The sequence below is a fragment of the Silurus meridionalis genome, chromosome 23 (assembly GCF_014805685.1).
Source record: "Silurus meridionalis isolate SWU-2019-XX chromosome 23, ASM1480568v1, whole genome shotgun sequence".
NCBI classification, from domain to species: Eukaryota; Metazoa; Chordata; class Actinopteri; order Siluriformes; family Siluridae; genus Silurus; species Silurus meridionalis.
This window is the reverse complement of record NC_060906.1, coordinates 25,939,126-25,950,931: the sequence shown is the minus strand read 5'-3', so window position 1 is coordinate 25,950,931 and position 11,806 is coordinate 25,939,126. Positions and strand designations below refer to the sequence as shown.

Sequence of the window (11,806 nt, the reverse complement as noted above, 5' to 3'; positions counted from 1 at the left end):
GCATGAAGAACACAGTTTTATGTGGATGTAGTTGTTAAAAACATTATTTGTTCCCTCGATGTTGTTTACTGACAGAAACTGATTCAGATGTTTCACTGACGGAGGTTTAAATGGTATTAATTTGACCTGCCAGTTACACGGCCCAGGTTTACACCAGTTTCTGTAAATAAATGAATGTAAATCAGTTCCAACAAAATATTTAATTTATTTCTTTTTTGATTGAGGCTCACTGGAGGTAAACCACCTGGAGATCGTGCTTGAGTAGAGCTGCAGGCAGAAGGGAGGAACAGTGTCTATACAGTCTGAGAGGAAGGAAGGAATGTGATGAGCTGGAAATGTACAGTGTGGAGATCCATAAGTATTATATTATAAAGCATTCACAGCATTTAAACCTGATATCAACATACTTTTCAGTGATCATATCGAAAATTCTCAGTGATCTCAACACTAAATATTTTAGATCATGTCACAGTAATCTATTGATAATAAAGGGTTCATGGGCACTCAAGAATCATATATTTAAAAACAAATGATTCTTTAAAGTGGCAATGATTTGATAATTTATTTTCTTTAAAAGCCAAATAATTTTCCCCAAAAACTAAACCACAACATTGTAAAGAATTGTTACTGTGCTGCATGAGGCATTTCAATTAGGCTTGAAAACAGATGCACCCTGATGAAGCAGTGAAGGTTCTAGAAGAGGTTCATGCCCCATCGTGAATCAAGAGTGAGTCTCACCCCAGAACACGCACAAGCAATACAGTAAATCCCTACACATCAAACACTTCACTTCACTTTACTTTACTTTACTTTACTTTACTTTACTTTACTTTACTTCACTTTACTTCACTTTACTTCACTTTACTTCACTTTACTTTACTTCACTTCACTTCACTGGATTTTCACTTCAAGTTTACAGAAACTCCTTAACCTTTTAAGCACAATTAGTTCTGAACTGTGAGAACATTCAAATAAAAAGTCTTGCTCATATCTGCGTATGTTTTGCTGTTTTGATTCGACTATTTTCACGTGACAGAAGACTCCTGCTGGCACTCAGCAATAACGACATTTTAGGGAAGATGAAATATGGGACAAATGATTTTTTCATAAGAAGTTGAAATATTTAAAATGCAGGAAAAGTATTTGAAAGTACAGGAAAAACCAGAAGAACAGAGACTCACGTGAAAGAATAGATTTACACACAGGCCTTTCACCATAATCAATAAATCATATTATGGCACGATATATAGAAATGAACACAACCATCTTTTGTGCTGCAACATATTACCAATTAAAATAATGATTTATTAATTTTTAGTTAAAAATAAATGTCACCAACATTTTCGTGGATCACAGACAGACACACACACACACACACAGGTAAAGTGAAGGTGTAAAGTGTGTTTCGTGATGACTACAGGAAGAACAATTTCCATTGGACTTGGTGTCAAAGCCGCAAACTTCAGCTCGGGTGTGGGAAGATTTCGGCTTTAAGCTGAATGAGAGCGCAGAGACAATTAACGAGCCGGGGTGTCGACTTTCTTTAAAAACAGTAGCAGCGAAAAGAGGCAACACAAATAACCTAAAATCTGACCTTAAACATAACCATCCCAGCAGTTTTCAACCTGGGAACATCTGCCACAGCTGGAGCTGGAGAGGGTCTTTCACACAGTTATCTGTTACAGATGCCTTTTCCTGTATTTTCCTATATCGCCAAAGAGATGCAGCCATTAAACACGGGCGAAAAAACAGCATTTAAAAATATCCTGCAAACTTTTTACAAACAGAACAAACAGCCAAAGAAAACGTACATCTCCTAAACTTCATCCTTCTACAGATACTGTATGTGTTCACGCTCACAGGCTTCACCATACACTACACTCGCCAGTCAAAGTGTTTAGAGATCAGACACATACCCCAGAACCACAATGCAGATGAACTTGCTGAAGCCCTTAAGTCTGCTTTAGCAGAATGGGAATTGGATGTGTTCAAAATGGCCTTTAGAGCTTCAGACAGTGGTGCTGACATTGTGGCTGCAGGACGTGATCTTAGCTGGCCATTGTTTTAAACACATCCTCCATGTGTCTGTTTCCCATGGACTGGACAGAATAAGAAATGATCGAGAGGGTGCTGGAGCAACTCCCAGCCATAAGACGTGTCCTGGCTGAAGATCGAAAACATGGCCACTTCAGCCCAACCTGGCAGGAGGTGTCTGTGTTGAATCCATTAATCTAGCAATGCAGCCAGTGGCTGATTTCTCAGATGTTGGATCTAAAATCCAAAACCTTTTGACAAAGACCACCATCTTGGATCCAAGGTATCCATCGTTGGATGATGTCAAAGAAAAGCTCTTGCAAGAACTGCTGGACATGAGCAGGGAAGAAGGAAAAGGAGAAAGTGCCCTTGGTGAGATCTTCGTTACAGCTGCATGGGGAAATGAAGGATCTGAATGTGAAACTCCAGCAAACAAGAAGAAGAGGCTGTGTGACCTTCTCCAGAACAGAAGAACCCAAGTTACATTACAAGTCACCAGACTCAGGCATCGCTTTCAAAAGGAGTGCAGGCTGATGCGGAGATGACCAAGTTCCTCCAAGTTCACTCGATGCATCATCTGATCCCATGATGTGGTGGTGTGATAACCATAGAAGATTTCTCCTGATAGCCATGCTAGCACAATACACGTGCATTTGTGCACCAGCGCTAGCTCCGAACCAACCCCAGGAGGATCCTGCCTTAAGCCCCACAAGGTAAACATGTTAGTGTTCCTTTCTCAGAATCTGCATAATAATAAAACAGATCTGGGAGAAGATACGAGCTGCTGAGGAATCAGTGCTTCTGTGTGAAACACTTTAAACATCTAACGTGACTTTGTTAAACGTTACTCTGTTCTAGTTCTTGTTACAGCACTTTTTTGCTAACAAAGAAGTATTTATTATTTGTTTTATTTATTCAGGAAAAATTTTATTATTGTTCAAATTATTCTTATGAATAAAAGGTTCTTTATGAGAAGGTGATTTATGGTGCTGTTATTGTCTCACTGGTGATGTTTAATCAGTGGCAGAAAATGACATCATTAATCACAGTAGATTTTACTGTATTTTAGATTTTTACTGATTTTACTGATTTTTCAGTAGATTAGACTACTGTAACGCTTTACTGTCTGGGTGTTGGAGTAAGTGCATAAATAAGCTTCAGTTAGTCCAGAATGCAGCAGCAAGGGTCCTCACTAGATCTAGGAAATTCGACCACATCAGCCCTGTTTTAATCATCTACACTGCTCCCAATTACATCTCACACTGATTATAAAATACTACTACTGACGTATAAAGCACTTAACGGTCTCGCACCGCAGTATCTGAGTGAACTTCTGTACCAGGATGATCCTCCACGCCTACTTAGATCAAAAGGTGCTGGCTATCTGTTGGTTCCTCAAATAATGAAGACTACAGCAGGGGGCAGATCTTTCTCTTATAAACCCCACAGTTATGGAACAGCCTTCCAATCAGTGTTCGGGACTCGGACACAGTCTCAGTGTTCAAGTCGAGGTTGAAAACTTATTTATTTAGTCAAGCCTTTTATCAGTAGATTTCTTAGGTAAAGGCACAGATCTGGAGGAACATGGATATAGAGTGTTTGGTGAACTGGTATATTTGTATGCTGTCGCCCCTCACATTCACACGCTCACTCAGGTTTGTTGACGGTGGTGTGGTGGGTCGCCTCATCCCAGAGATCCCTCATGTCTGTGTTACCTTCTGGTTCTCCCTTTAGTTATGCTGCCATAGCGAGTCTTGCCGGAGTCCAAACTGCACAGTGACATTAACTTTCATACACCAATAGTTACACTTAATAATCCATATCCTTCTCTTCCCGTCACCCTCTCTCTCTCTCTCTCTCTCTCTCTCTCTCTCTCGGTCGAGTTAAACATGCTCCTGAGGCTCCAGTGACCACTGTTCCTGCCCCTCTCCTCCGTGGATCTTCACACTTCTGTGCAGCTCGGGACGGTCTCTCATCAACACCTTGGGTGGTTCCATATTATTCGGAGTAGAACGGGTGCTTTGAGGACGGATTGACTGTAGTTGGTGTCGGCGGTCTGCTGCACTGACTCGGAGTGCAGTTTGCTTCTGATCATCATCACTGTACCCCACAACTTTGCATATCTGCTTCAAATGGACATTTGGTGCAACCCAGATGAGGATGGGTTCCCTCTTGAGTCTGGTTCCTCTCAAGGTTTCTTCCTTATGCCATCTCGGGGAGTTTTTCCTTGCCACAGTTGCTCATCAGGGACAAACATACTTACAAAGAACATATTTATGTTTAATCACCACATTATCTGTGTAAAGCTGCTTTGAGACAATGTTCATTGTTAAAAGCGCTATACAAATAAAAATGAATTGAATTGAATTAAAATTTTGGTGTAATATCTCACACAATAAACAGTAGATGTTCCCAGATCTCCTCACACAAAGCTTCATCAGGTAATGTGCTTTCTGCGTTATGTAAACGATTGCAGTGTTTGTGGATGATGTCTGAGTAGGTAGCAGATTGATGATCATGGTGAATCGTGTTTCTTCAGAACATTTACAGGATTCCAGATTTTTTCTCACTGAACTTTGAATTTAGTTTTTTACTTCCTTTTCTAATCAGTTTGCTGAAAGTTGGCAGTTTGGAGTTCAAGCTTCTTCCAGTAGAAGTGTTCAGTGTTATCTACTGGAGTTTTGTGATATTCCACCAACACTATTCAGATCTCTATTCAGTGGAACTTTGTGAGCAACTTGCTGGTTTGCTTCAGTCTTTCTGCATTTCTCCAAAAACCTGGAAGTCTGAACACAAAGATTAGAATTTTTGTCTGGTATTCTGTGGACCACCGTCTGATCTCCACTGTCTGATCTTCCCATCAGGTACACCATCTCAGGCAAACAGTGAGATCATTGCAGTGATTACACTTCCTGTCATAATGTACTTCAGCTTTGTAACTTCTGGAAACTTGGAGAACTCACATCAGCGTCACAACATACACATGAGTTCTGACTGTTGCTCCTGCTAATGTATGAGGTTTTAGTGGCTGTTTCGTGTTACTGCTGCATGCTGCACACTGAGGTGGCACTTTCTCAGACTTTCCTGGCTGATAAATGATCTTTCATGCCTTCCTCACATTTCACTGCACCCTGACATGCTCATGAATTTCATTCTGCTCAGAATGATGAGTTTGGATGCTTTGAACACGAGCCTGGATGTGGAACTGATCTTGGTTTTGGTCCTTCTGCTGTAAGTCCATGACCAAGAAACCTGATATGTGATGTTCTGATCAGACATTTCTTCAGCTTGAGGTTATACTCTCTTGCCCTTCAGCAGTTTTCCAGTCTGGCATCATGCTCATGTCATGTCTCACCCCAAACCAGATACCGTCCAGATCTTCAATCATCTGTGCTCCAGCTCTATGGAATAATTCTGATTCTGCTGAAGAGTTACATCTATAGGCGTGTTGAATAAACACAACTTGGAGCTTTTATTTTTGAAACTGATCTGCCAGAACCTGGATGGCATCAAGCAGAGAGAACACTTTAGCATTTGGCATCTTTACCACAACTTCTTCTAGCATGAGTAGCATGTGTGGGTTGTAAGTTGCTCTGGATAAGGGCATCTGCCAAATGCATGTTTGTCTAAATGTAAATGATATTCGTCTTCCATCCTGTACCGTTCTTCTAATATTCTTTCTTTCAGTACAACTGGAACTTTCCATGGAGCATGGACAATAGGCTTCACTGGTAAAACTTGAATGTGGTGATCTCCTAACATGCCTCCAAGACCACTGAACAGATGTTTTAATGTTCGACATCTGGATCTTCTTAATTATGCAGGAGCATCTCTCAACAATCTGGAGTTTTTGACCTTCATACTCACTGACGAGCTGTTTCTGTCCCAGTGGCGACATCTGGTGTCCGGAGTATGTAAATAACTCTCAGATGGATTTATGCAGCTTCTCCATTACGTTCTGTTGTGTTTCTTATCATGAATTTCAAAAATGTTGCAATCTCTAATTACCTCCTCACCGGTGATGAGCAGAAATGTGGAACATTTCAGGTTTCAGTCAGATTTCCATGTAATCACAGGTTCAGTGGCAGCTGTAACGCTGACATTCTTCTCTTAATGCAGCTACAACTTCTCACATCAAGGAATTCCACAATTTATACAATAAATCAAACAAGACACCAATTAAATTCATTAAATTTGTATTTGTATTTTGCTTTTAACAAAGGACATTTACTCAAAACAGCTTTAAGACAATATTTTAAATATAATTTGAAATAATAAATGAAGATGTTCTTTATAAGTGTAAGTTTGTTACTGATGAACAAGTCAGTGGAGACTGTGGTGAAGGAAAAACTTCCTGAGATGCAGAAGGAAGAAACCTTGAGAGGAACCAGACTCAAGAGGGAACTTCATCCTCATCTGGGTTCCACCGAATGTCCATTTATTACAGATAAACGATGTTGAGGTGCAGTGATGGAGATCAGAGCAAACTGTAGTCCTGAGTCAGTGTAGCAGACTGTTGATATTAACTACTGTCCAAATCCATCCTCAAAACTCCTGTTCTTACTCCAGAAATGTTTATTACTCCCACTGCTTTCACACTTCTTTATTAGCACTTTCATTAGCAGAAACTAGTGTAGATGTTCTGAAGACTAGAGAGGAAGCATTCAGGTGGAGCAGAGAAGGTTAGAACATGAAATAATATAGCTAGGATGGTGTATAGGATCCCAGTGTAGGTCCAGGTGAAAGCTGCATCCTAATCCGAGCTGATTAGCAGCACTTACTAGCATGAACTGATCTCAGTAGCCAGTATATATAATTAGGGATTCGTTATCTAGTAGCAGTGAGATCAAATCAAATCAAACCTTTTACATTTTATCTACTGAACTCAACCTCTCTGAGCAGCATGAAGGTAGCATTGAGGTCAGGCATTGTCCAGGAGACAGCAATCAGGTGTCAGAGTGTGATCTTCACCACACAGGAGTATGGAAGTGTGCCATGACTCCATCATAGGACATTATCTGAGGTCTTAATGCTCACCAGGCTGGAAACATTTACAACCATTTCTAAAGAGCTTCACTTCCACCAGTCCACTGTAAGGCAGAAGATCTGATGATATATCTGGTCACACTTCAGAAGATGTTCAGGTAGAGGTTAGAGGGTTCACACATTGCTGACTATCTACAGCTGGTTCCCACCAGCGCTGGTGTAAGAGAAGAGAAGTCAAATAAAACTATATTATATTTTAATACCTGGTGTTTTTTTTCCTGTCAAATGATAAGAAAATTTCTGAATAGATTTTGATTGTAGGAATCTGCTGATGCAGCAAAAAAAAAAAAACGGTTGAAGCTGCTAGCTGCTGAGTTAGCATTTACGATTGGAAACGTAAGCATATTGTTGAGAGGAATTAAACATGGTCACGTCAGACTGAGAGCTGAAACATCTATTATAAATGAAAAAACATGAACTTCTTCATCTACTGCTGGATCTGTAACGTTATGAGGAACAGCTACGCTGTGTTTATCTCGTCTCCTGCTACACAATAAACCCTGCGACTGTAAAGCTGTCCGAATTCAATAAACAAACAAACACAATGTGTTCAGCAAATATACAACTTCCTCCTCCCTCTAAAACTCTATAATGAAGTGTATGTGCTTTATGATTGGCTGGTGTTTTTTAGAGAACCAATCAGGAACCTGAGGAAATAATCTCCGCCCCTGATTTACATTGAAACCCTTCTAATATAATAATCCAGGAGAAGTGTAGATCCTATAGCAGTGACGTTCTGGTTTTCCTGAGGAGAAATCTGCTGAGTAATAGATTGGACATGGAGGTGTTTATGGGCAGCTGGAAGCTGGTCAGCAGCGAGAACTTCGATCAGTACATGGACGCTATCAGTACGCTCTCATATCCTGACTTTTCAATTCAGTAAAACACTTGGATGGAAGGATGAATTCTGAGAGATCTTGTGTATGTATTGTTTTTCTCCACAGGTCTTTCAGGAGCAATGAAACGCTACGGCAGTAACATGACCACGGTGGTGATCTTTACACAAGATGGAGAGAATATTGTCATCAAAACTAAAATGTATGAAGACACCAACAGGAGTTACTCCATCTCCTTTAAACTGGGAGAGGAGTTCAACGAAAACACCATCGACTTCAGAGAGTGCAGAGTAAGAACATCACACACACACACACACACACACACACACACACACTACAGTAATCTCCCACATTACAGATTGTATTTGCTACATAACAGTAGTTTGGCTGATTTTCCCGGTGTCTCACTGAGAGAACCAGAGACCTAAACACTTCTAGGGAATTGTTTTTATGGAGTTTTATGTTGAAATAATGATATTTATTAATAAAAATATGGTTTACACACACACACACACACACACACACACACACACACACACACACACACACACACACAATGTTTTGTATTGAATTGGTGAGCGTTCCTGACTCTGAGGAATCATCTACAATATCCAACACTCTTCATTTATCAGATCATATTTACCACATGATCCATTCCAGACCTGTGATCTAAAACTCAGCATTCCATACATTCACATGAATCTTCACTCACAGATGTGAATGAGCTGATATCTGCACCAGCTTTAGAAAACTATACCTCCATCCACCATCAGTCTTCCATCAGTCCTGCTTAATGCACTGTGAGCTCTTTCTCCTGAACTCACCCTGCTGAATCTGTGTGTAGACTGTGATGAACCTGCAGGATGGGAAACTGGTGCAGCTGCAGAAGTGGGATGGTGAGGAAGCCACGATCATCCGCCAGGTCCAGGACGAGAAGATGATTTCTGTGAGAGTCTTTAAACATTTATTACGTAATTTTCTTTTCTTTATAAGTTTGTTTTTAATGAACAATTGTTGATTGTATTTTATAGACGTTTATGATCAGGGATGTGGTGTGTGTGCGCATCTATGAGAAGATGTGGTGAAGAATGGAAGATGATGGAGACATGGAGATGTTTACTCATGCACATGATCTGAGATCTGGGCTGGAGAGACTTTCCTAAAAATATGTGTAAACTGAATAAAGAGTTGAAGGGAATAAGACATGAGTGTGTGGAAGTGTTTTATCTTTAACATCGATTCACTCCAACACATCTTTTGTGACTCTGGATTTGGCATTTGAGATAGACCTTTCACGGCTGTAAGGGTAAGTGAGGCTTGTGCAGAAGATGTTTTATTTGTCCTAAATAATTCTCAAAAGGAAATGCTGACACATTATCCAAAGGTCTAAAGAGTCGATGCTCTTCAGCCAGATGAGTCGGCTGGTGTATATTGTAGACTATTTCACGTCTACCACACAGCTGTCCAAAGCAGCATAGAAAAGAGACAAGCAATTCAGGAGCACAAGTAAAACAGAGAAGGTAGAAGCGCAAAATCACAAACTCTTCAAAGAAACTCTCTTGTTGAAGCTTCTGAATCAGTATCCGAGTCGAAGTCTGGTGAGTCAGTGGTGTCATTATCAACCTCATGCGCAGTGGGTGCAGAACCTCATCAGATGCTGGACCAGGGAACTCCTCTGTGACTAAATCATTACAGTCTAAACCAGCTGACTCTGAAACTCAACATAATCTTTTACTGCTCCAACACTCTGACACACAACTTTCTTTACTGATGGCTTCATTAAATTGTAGTATTTCTGCCTCTGTAGACGTTTTATTGGTTTAAATTCACGCCTCCTTGACCACCCTGAAGTCATTATTGCTACAAGTCAAGTGGTGCAACAGTTCAGGTTTTTAGAGATTTATTGTATGTCAAACGTTACCTCGTTCTTTTGGGTTCTCTAAAAAAGCATGATATCTAAATCCAAGTCAATTTAAAGAGTTTTACTGTGAAGGACTTCAGTATGGGACAGTTTGTAAATTATATGCCAAGTATATTTCCAAGAAACTTAATCTCTTTAAATAGAGATTTAAATTTTGTGCTTGCCTACAAGGCCAAAAACAGACGAGCACCATCTTACCTTCTGATAGTCCCTGACTATCTTCAAGCGATGACTGAAGACCTACCTCTTCCTGAAATACCTAAATGAGCACTTTCCAAGTTTGTAGAATTCAAGTTATATTTATAATAAGTGTGTAATCTTGCGTACAGTGTAGATTTATTCATTACTAGAGACACTTTTGTACGTCGCTCTGGATAAGGGCGTCTGCTAAATGCTGTAAATGTAAATATCACATAAAAATGTTTTTCATTTGAAGTTTTATGATGAACAGTTAAATACAATAAACTTGAAAACTTTTGGAGAAACAGAAACACAGGCTTATTATTCATGCTCATGGGCATCTGGAGAATGTTGTTGGAAATTTGTTCGTCAGAATCTTAAGATAAAATCATGATGACTTTATTATGATTTAATAAAATATTTAAACAAACATAAAGCAGTTAAGGAATTTCAACACACATGTTTTTCTCTTAACGAGACTCAAATACACACCTGTAGGTGAAACTGATGTACATTCATGAATTCCTCCTTTTCTTTTCTAGGATGCAAGAAAAAAGAACAAAAATAAAGATGGAGGGATTGAAGGAAGATGTATTTATAAATTATTACTTCAAGTCCTTCGATTGTCTAAGCACATAACCTGTGTGCTCTTAAGAGATCTGTCTATAGCTTTGATTAAATAAAATATTCTTTATAAATATTAATAAATTGATTCCAATTTTGTGACATTTATGATTCATTTAAACTCAAGATTTAAAATGAAACACTGAAATGTAAAACTGAAATTGGGCAGAATTGATGTTGTCTTTTGAGCACAGTTATAATGTAATGTATGCTGTTGAGCTTAAGATGAATTTAAGGAGACACAATAAAGGAAATTATAATTACGCATGATCCCATAATCATCAACTACAAATAAATATTAGCTCAATGTCGGCATCATCGCTTTCATCAGAATTTCAATGTTAATTCAACACACAATAAAACTGACATTTTCAGGTGCACTTTTTAAGTGTGTAGAAAAATATATAGTTTATTTAAAAACTTTTTTTAATCATGTGTATTTAATTACAGCCATAACAATACAATTCAAACACAAGCTTGTAAAATAAAGGAGTCGACAGATAATAAAGGAGATGATTGTTAGAAAAACACAGAGACGTGTAAATATATCAAGTCATTGAACACACATGATCTCTAATTACAGTAGGAGGAACCTGTTTAATGAGGCATCCGTTAAACTGCTGAGAAGTGCACATGCAAAACCAGAACGAGTTTTTATTAATCATCATTTTCAAACTGCAATAGATGCTTTTTTCACCTGTTTTACCTGAAGTCCCGCCCCTAAGCCAAGGGGATTAGAATAAATCAGGGAAAGCAGCTGAAAATGGCCATCATGGTTTTAAACACCCCACTGATTGGTATCACCCACTAGCATTCCACAGAGAAAAGCTCACCTGATGTTGTGGACATCGAGAACAAATCAATGTTAGATCGATGTCTCTGTCTCCACTCGTTTGTGCCGTCGGCTTTCATCAGAATCTCAGTGTTTATCCAACATACTTTAAATATTGAAATATCAACCAGAATGCTGGTTTGGATCAAAACTTACAATTGTATCAGTGTAGCCATGTGATCTGGGTTCCTCACTATCACATACCTTGTGATCAGGCAAAGACCATGCTAAGGAGAAACATGTTTATCAAGCCAATGTTCTTCCATCTCGTCTGTGCTTTTTAGTAAGAACACTGTAATCTGAGAACGTCTGCCTGAGATCTCCTGTGAACCA

At 39.2% G+C, this 11,806-nt stretch overlaps 1 protein-coding gene across 1 annotated transcript; it reads left to right on the top strand.

Annotated features, from left to right (window-relative positions):
• Positions 1–7,819: 7,819 nt before the first annotated feature.
• Positions 7,820–9,119, top strand: LOC124377110 (myelin P2 protein-like). The gene is made up of 4 exons (XM_046836437.1): positions 7,820–7,928; positions 8,025–8,206; positions 8,761–8,862; positions 8,948–9,119. Exons 1-4 carry the CDS (start codon positions 7,859–7,861, stop codon positions 8,999–9,001), a joined length of 408 nt encoding a protein of 135 aa, XP_046692393.1. The 5' UTR covers positions 7,820–7,858; the 3' UTR covers positions 9,002–9,119.
• The last annotated feature ends 2,687 nt before the right edge of the window (positions 9,120–11,806 follow it).

What these genes read in the sequence shown, in the direction of transcription:
- LOC124377110 (XM_046836437.1), top strand. Translation starts at nt 7,859, where the DNA reads ATGGAGGTGTTTATGGGCAGCTGGAAGCTGGTCAGCAGCGAGAACTTC. An exon ending in TCAGTACATGGACGCTATCA is followed by an intron (nt 7,929 to 8,024) that starts GTACGCTCTCAT and finishes TTTTCTCCACAG; the next exon opens with GTCTTTCAGGAGCAATGAAA. An exon ending in AGGACGAGAAGATGATTTCT is followed by an intron (nt 8,863 to 8,947) that starts GTGAGAGTCTTT and finishes TGTATTTTATAG; the next exon opens with ACGTTTATGATCAGGGATGT.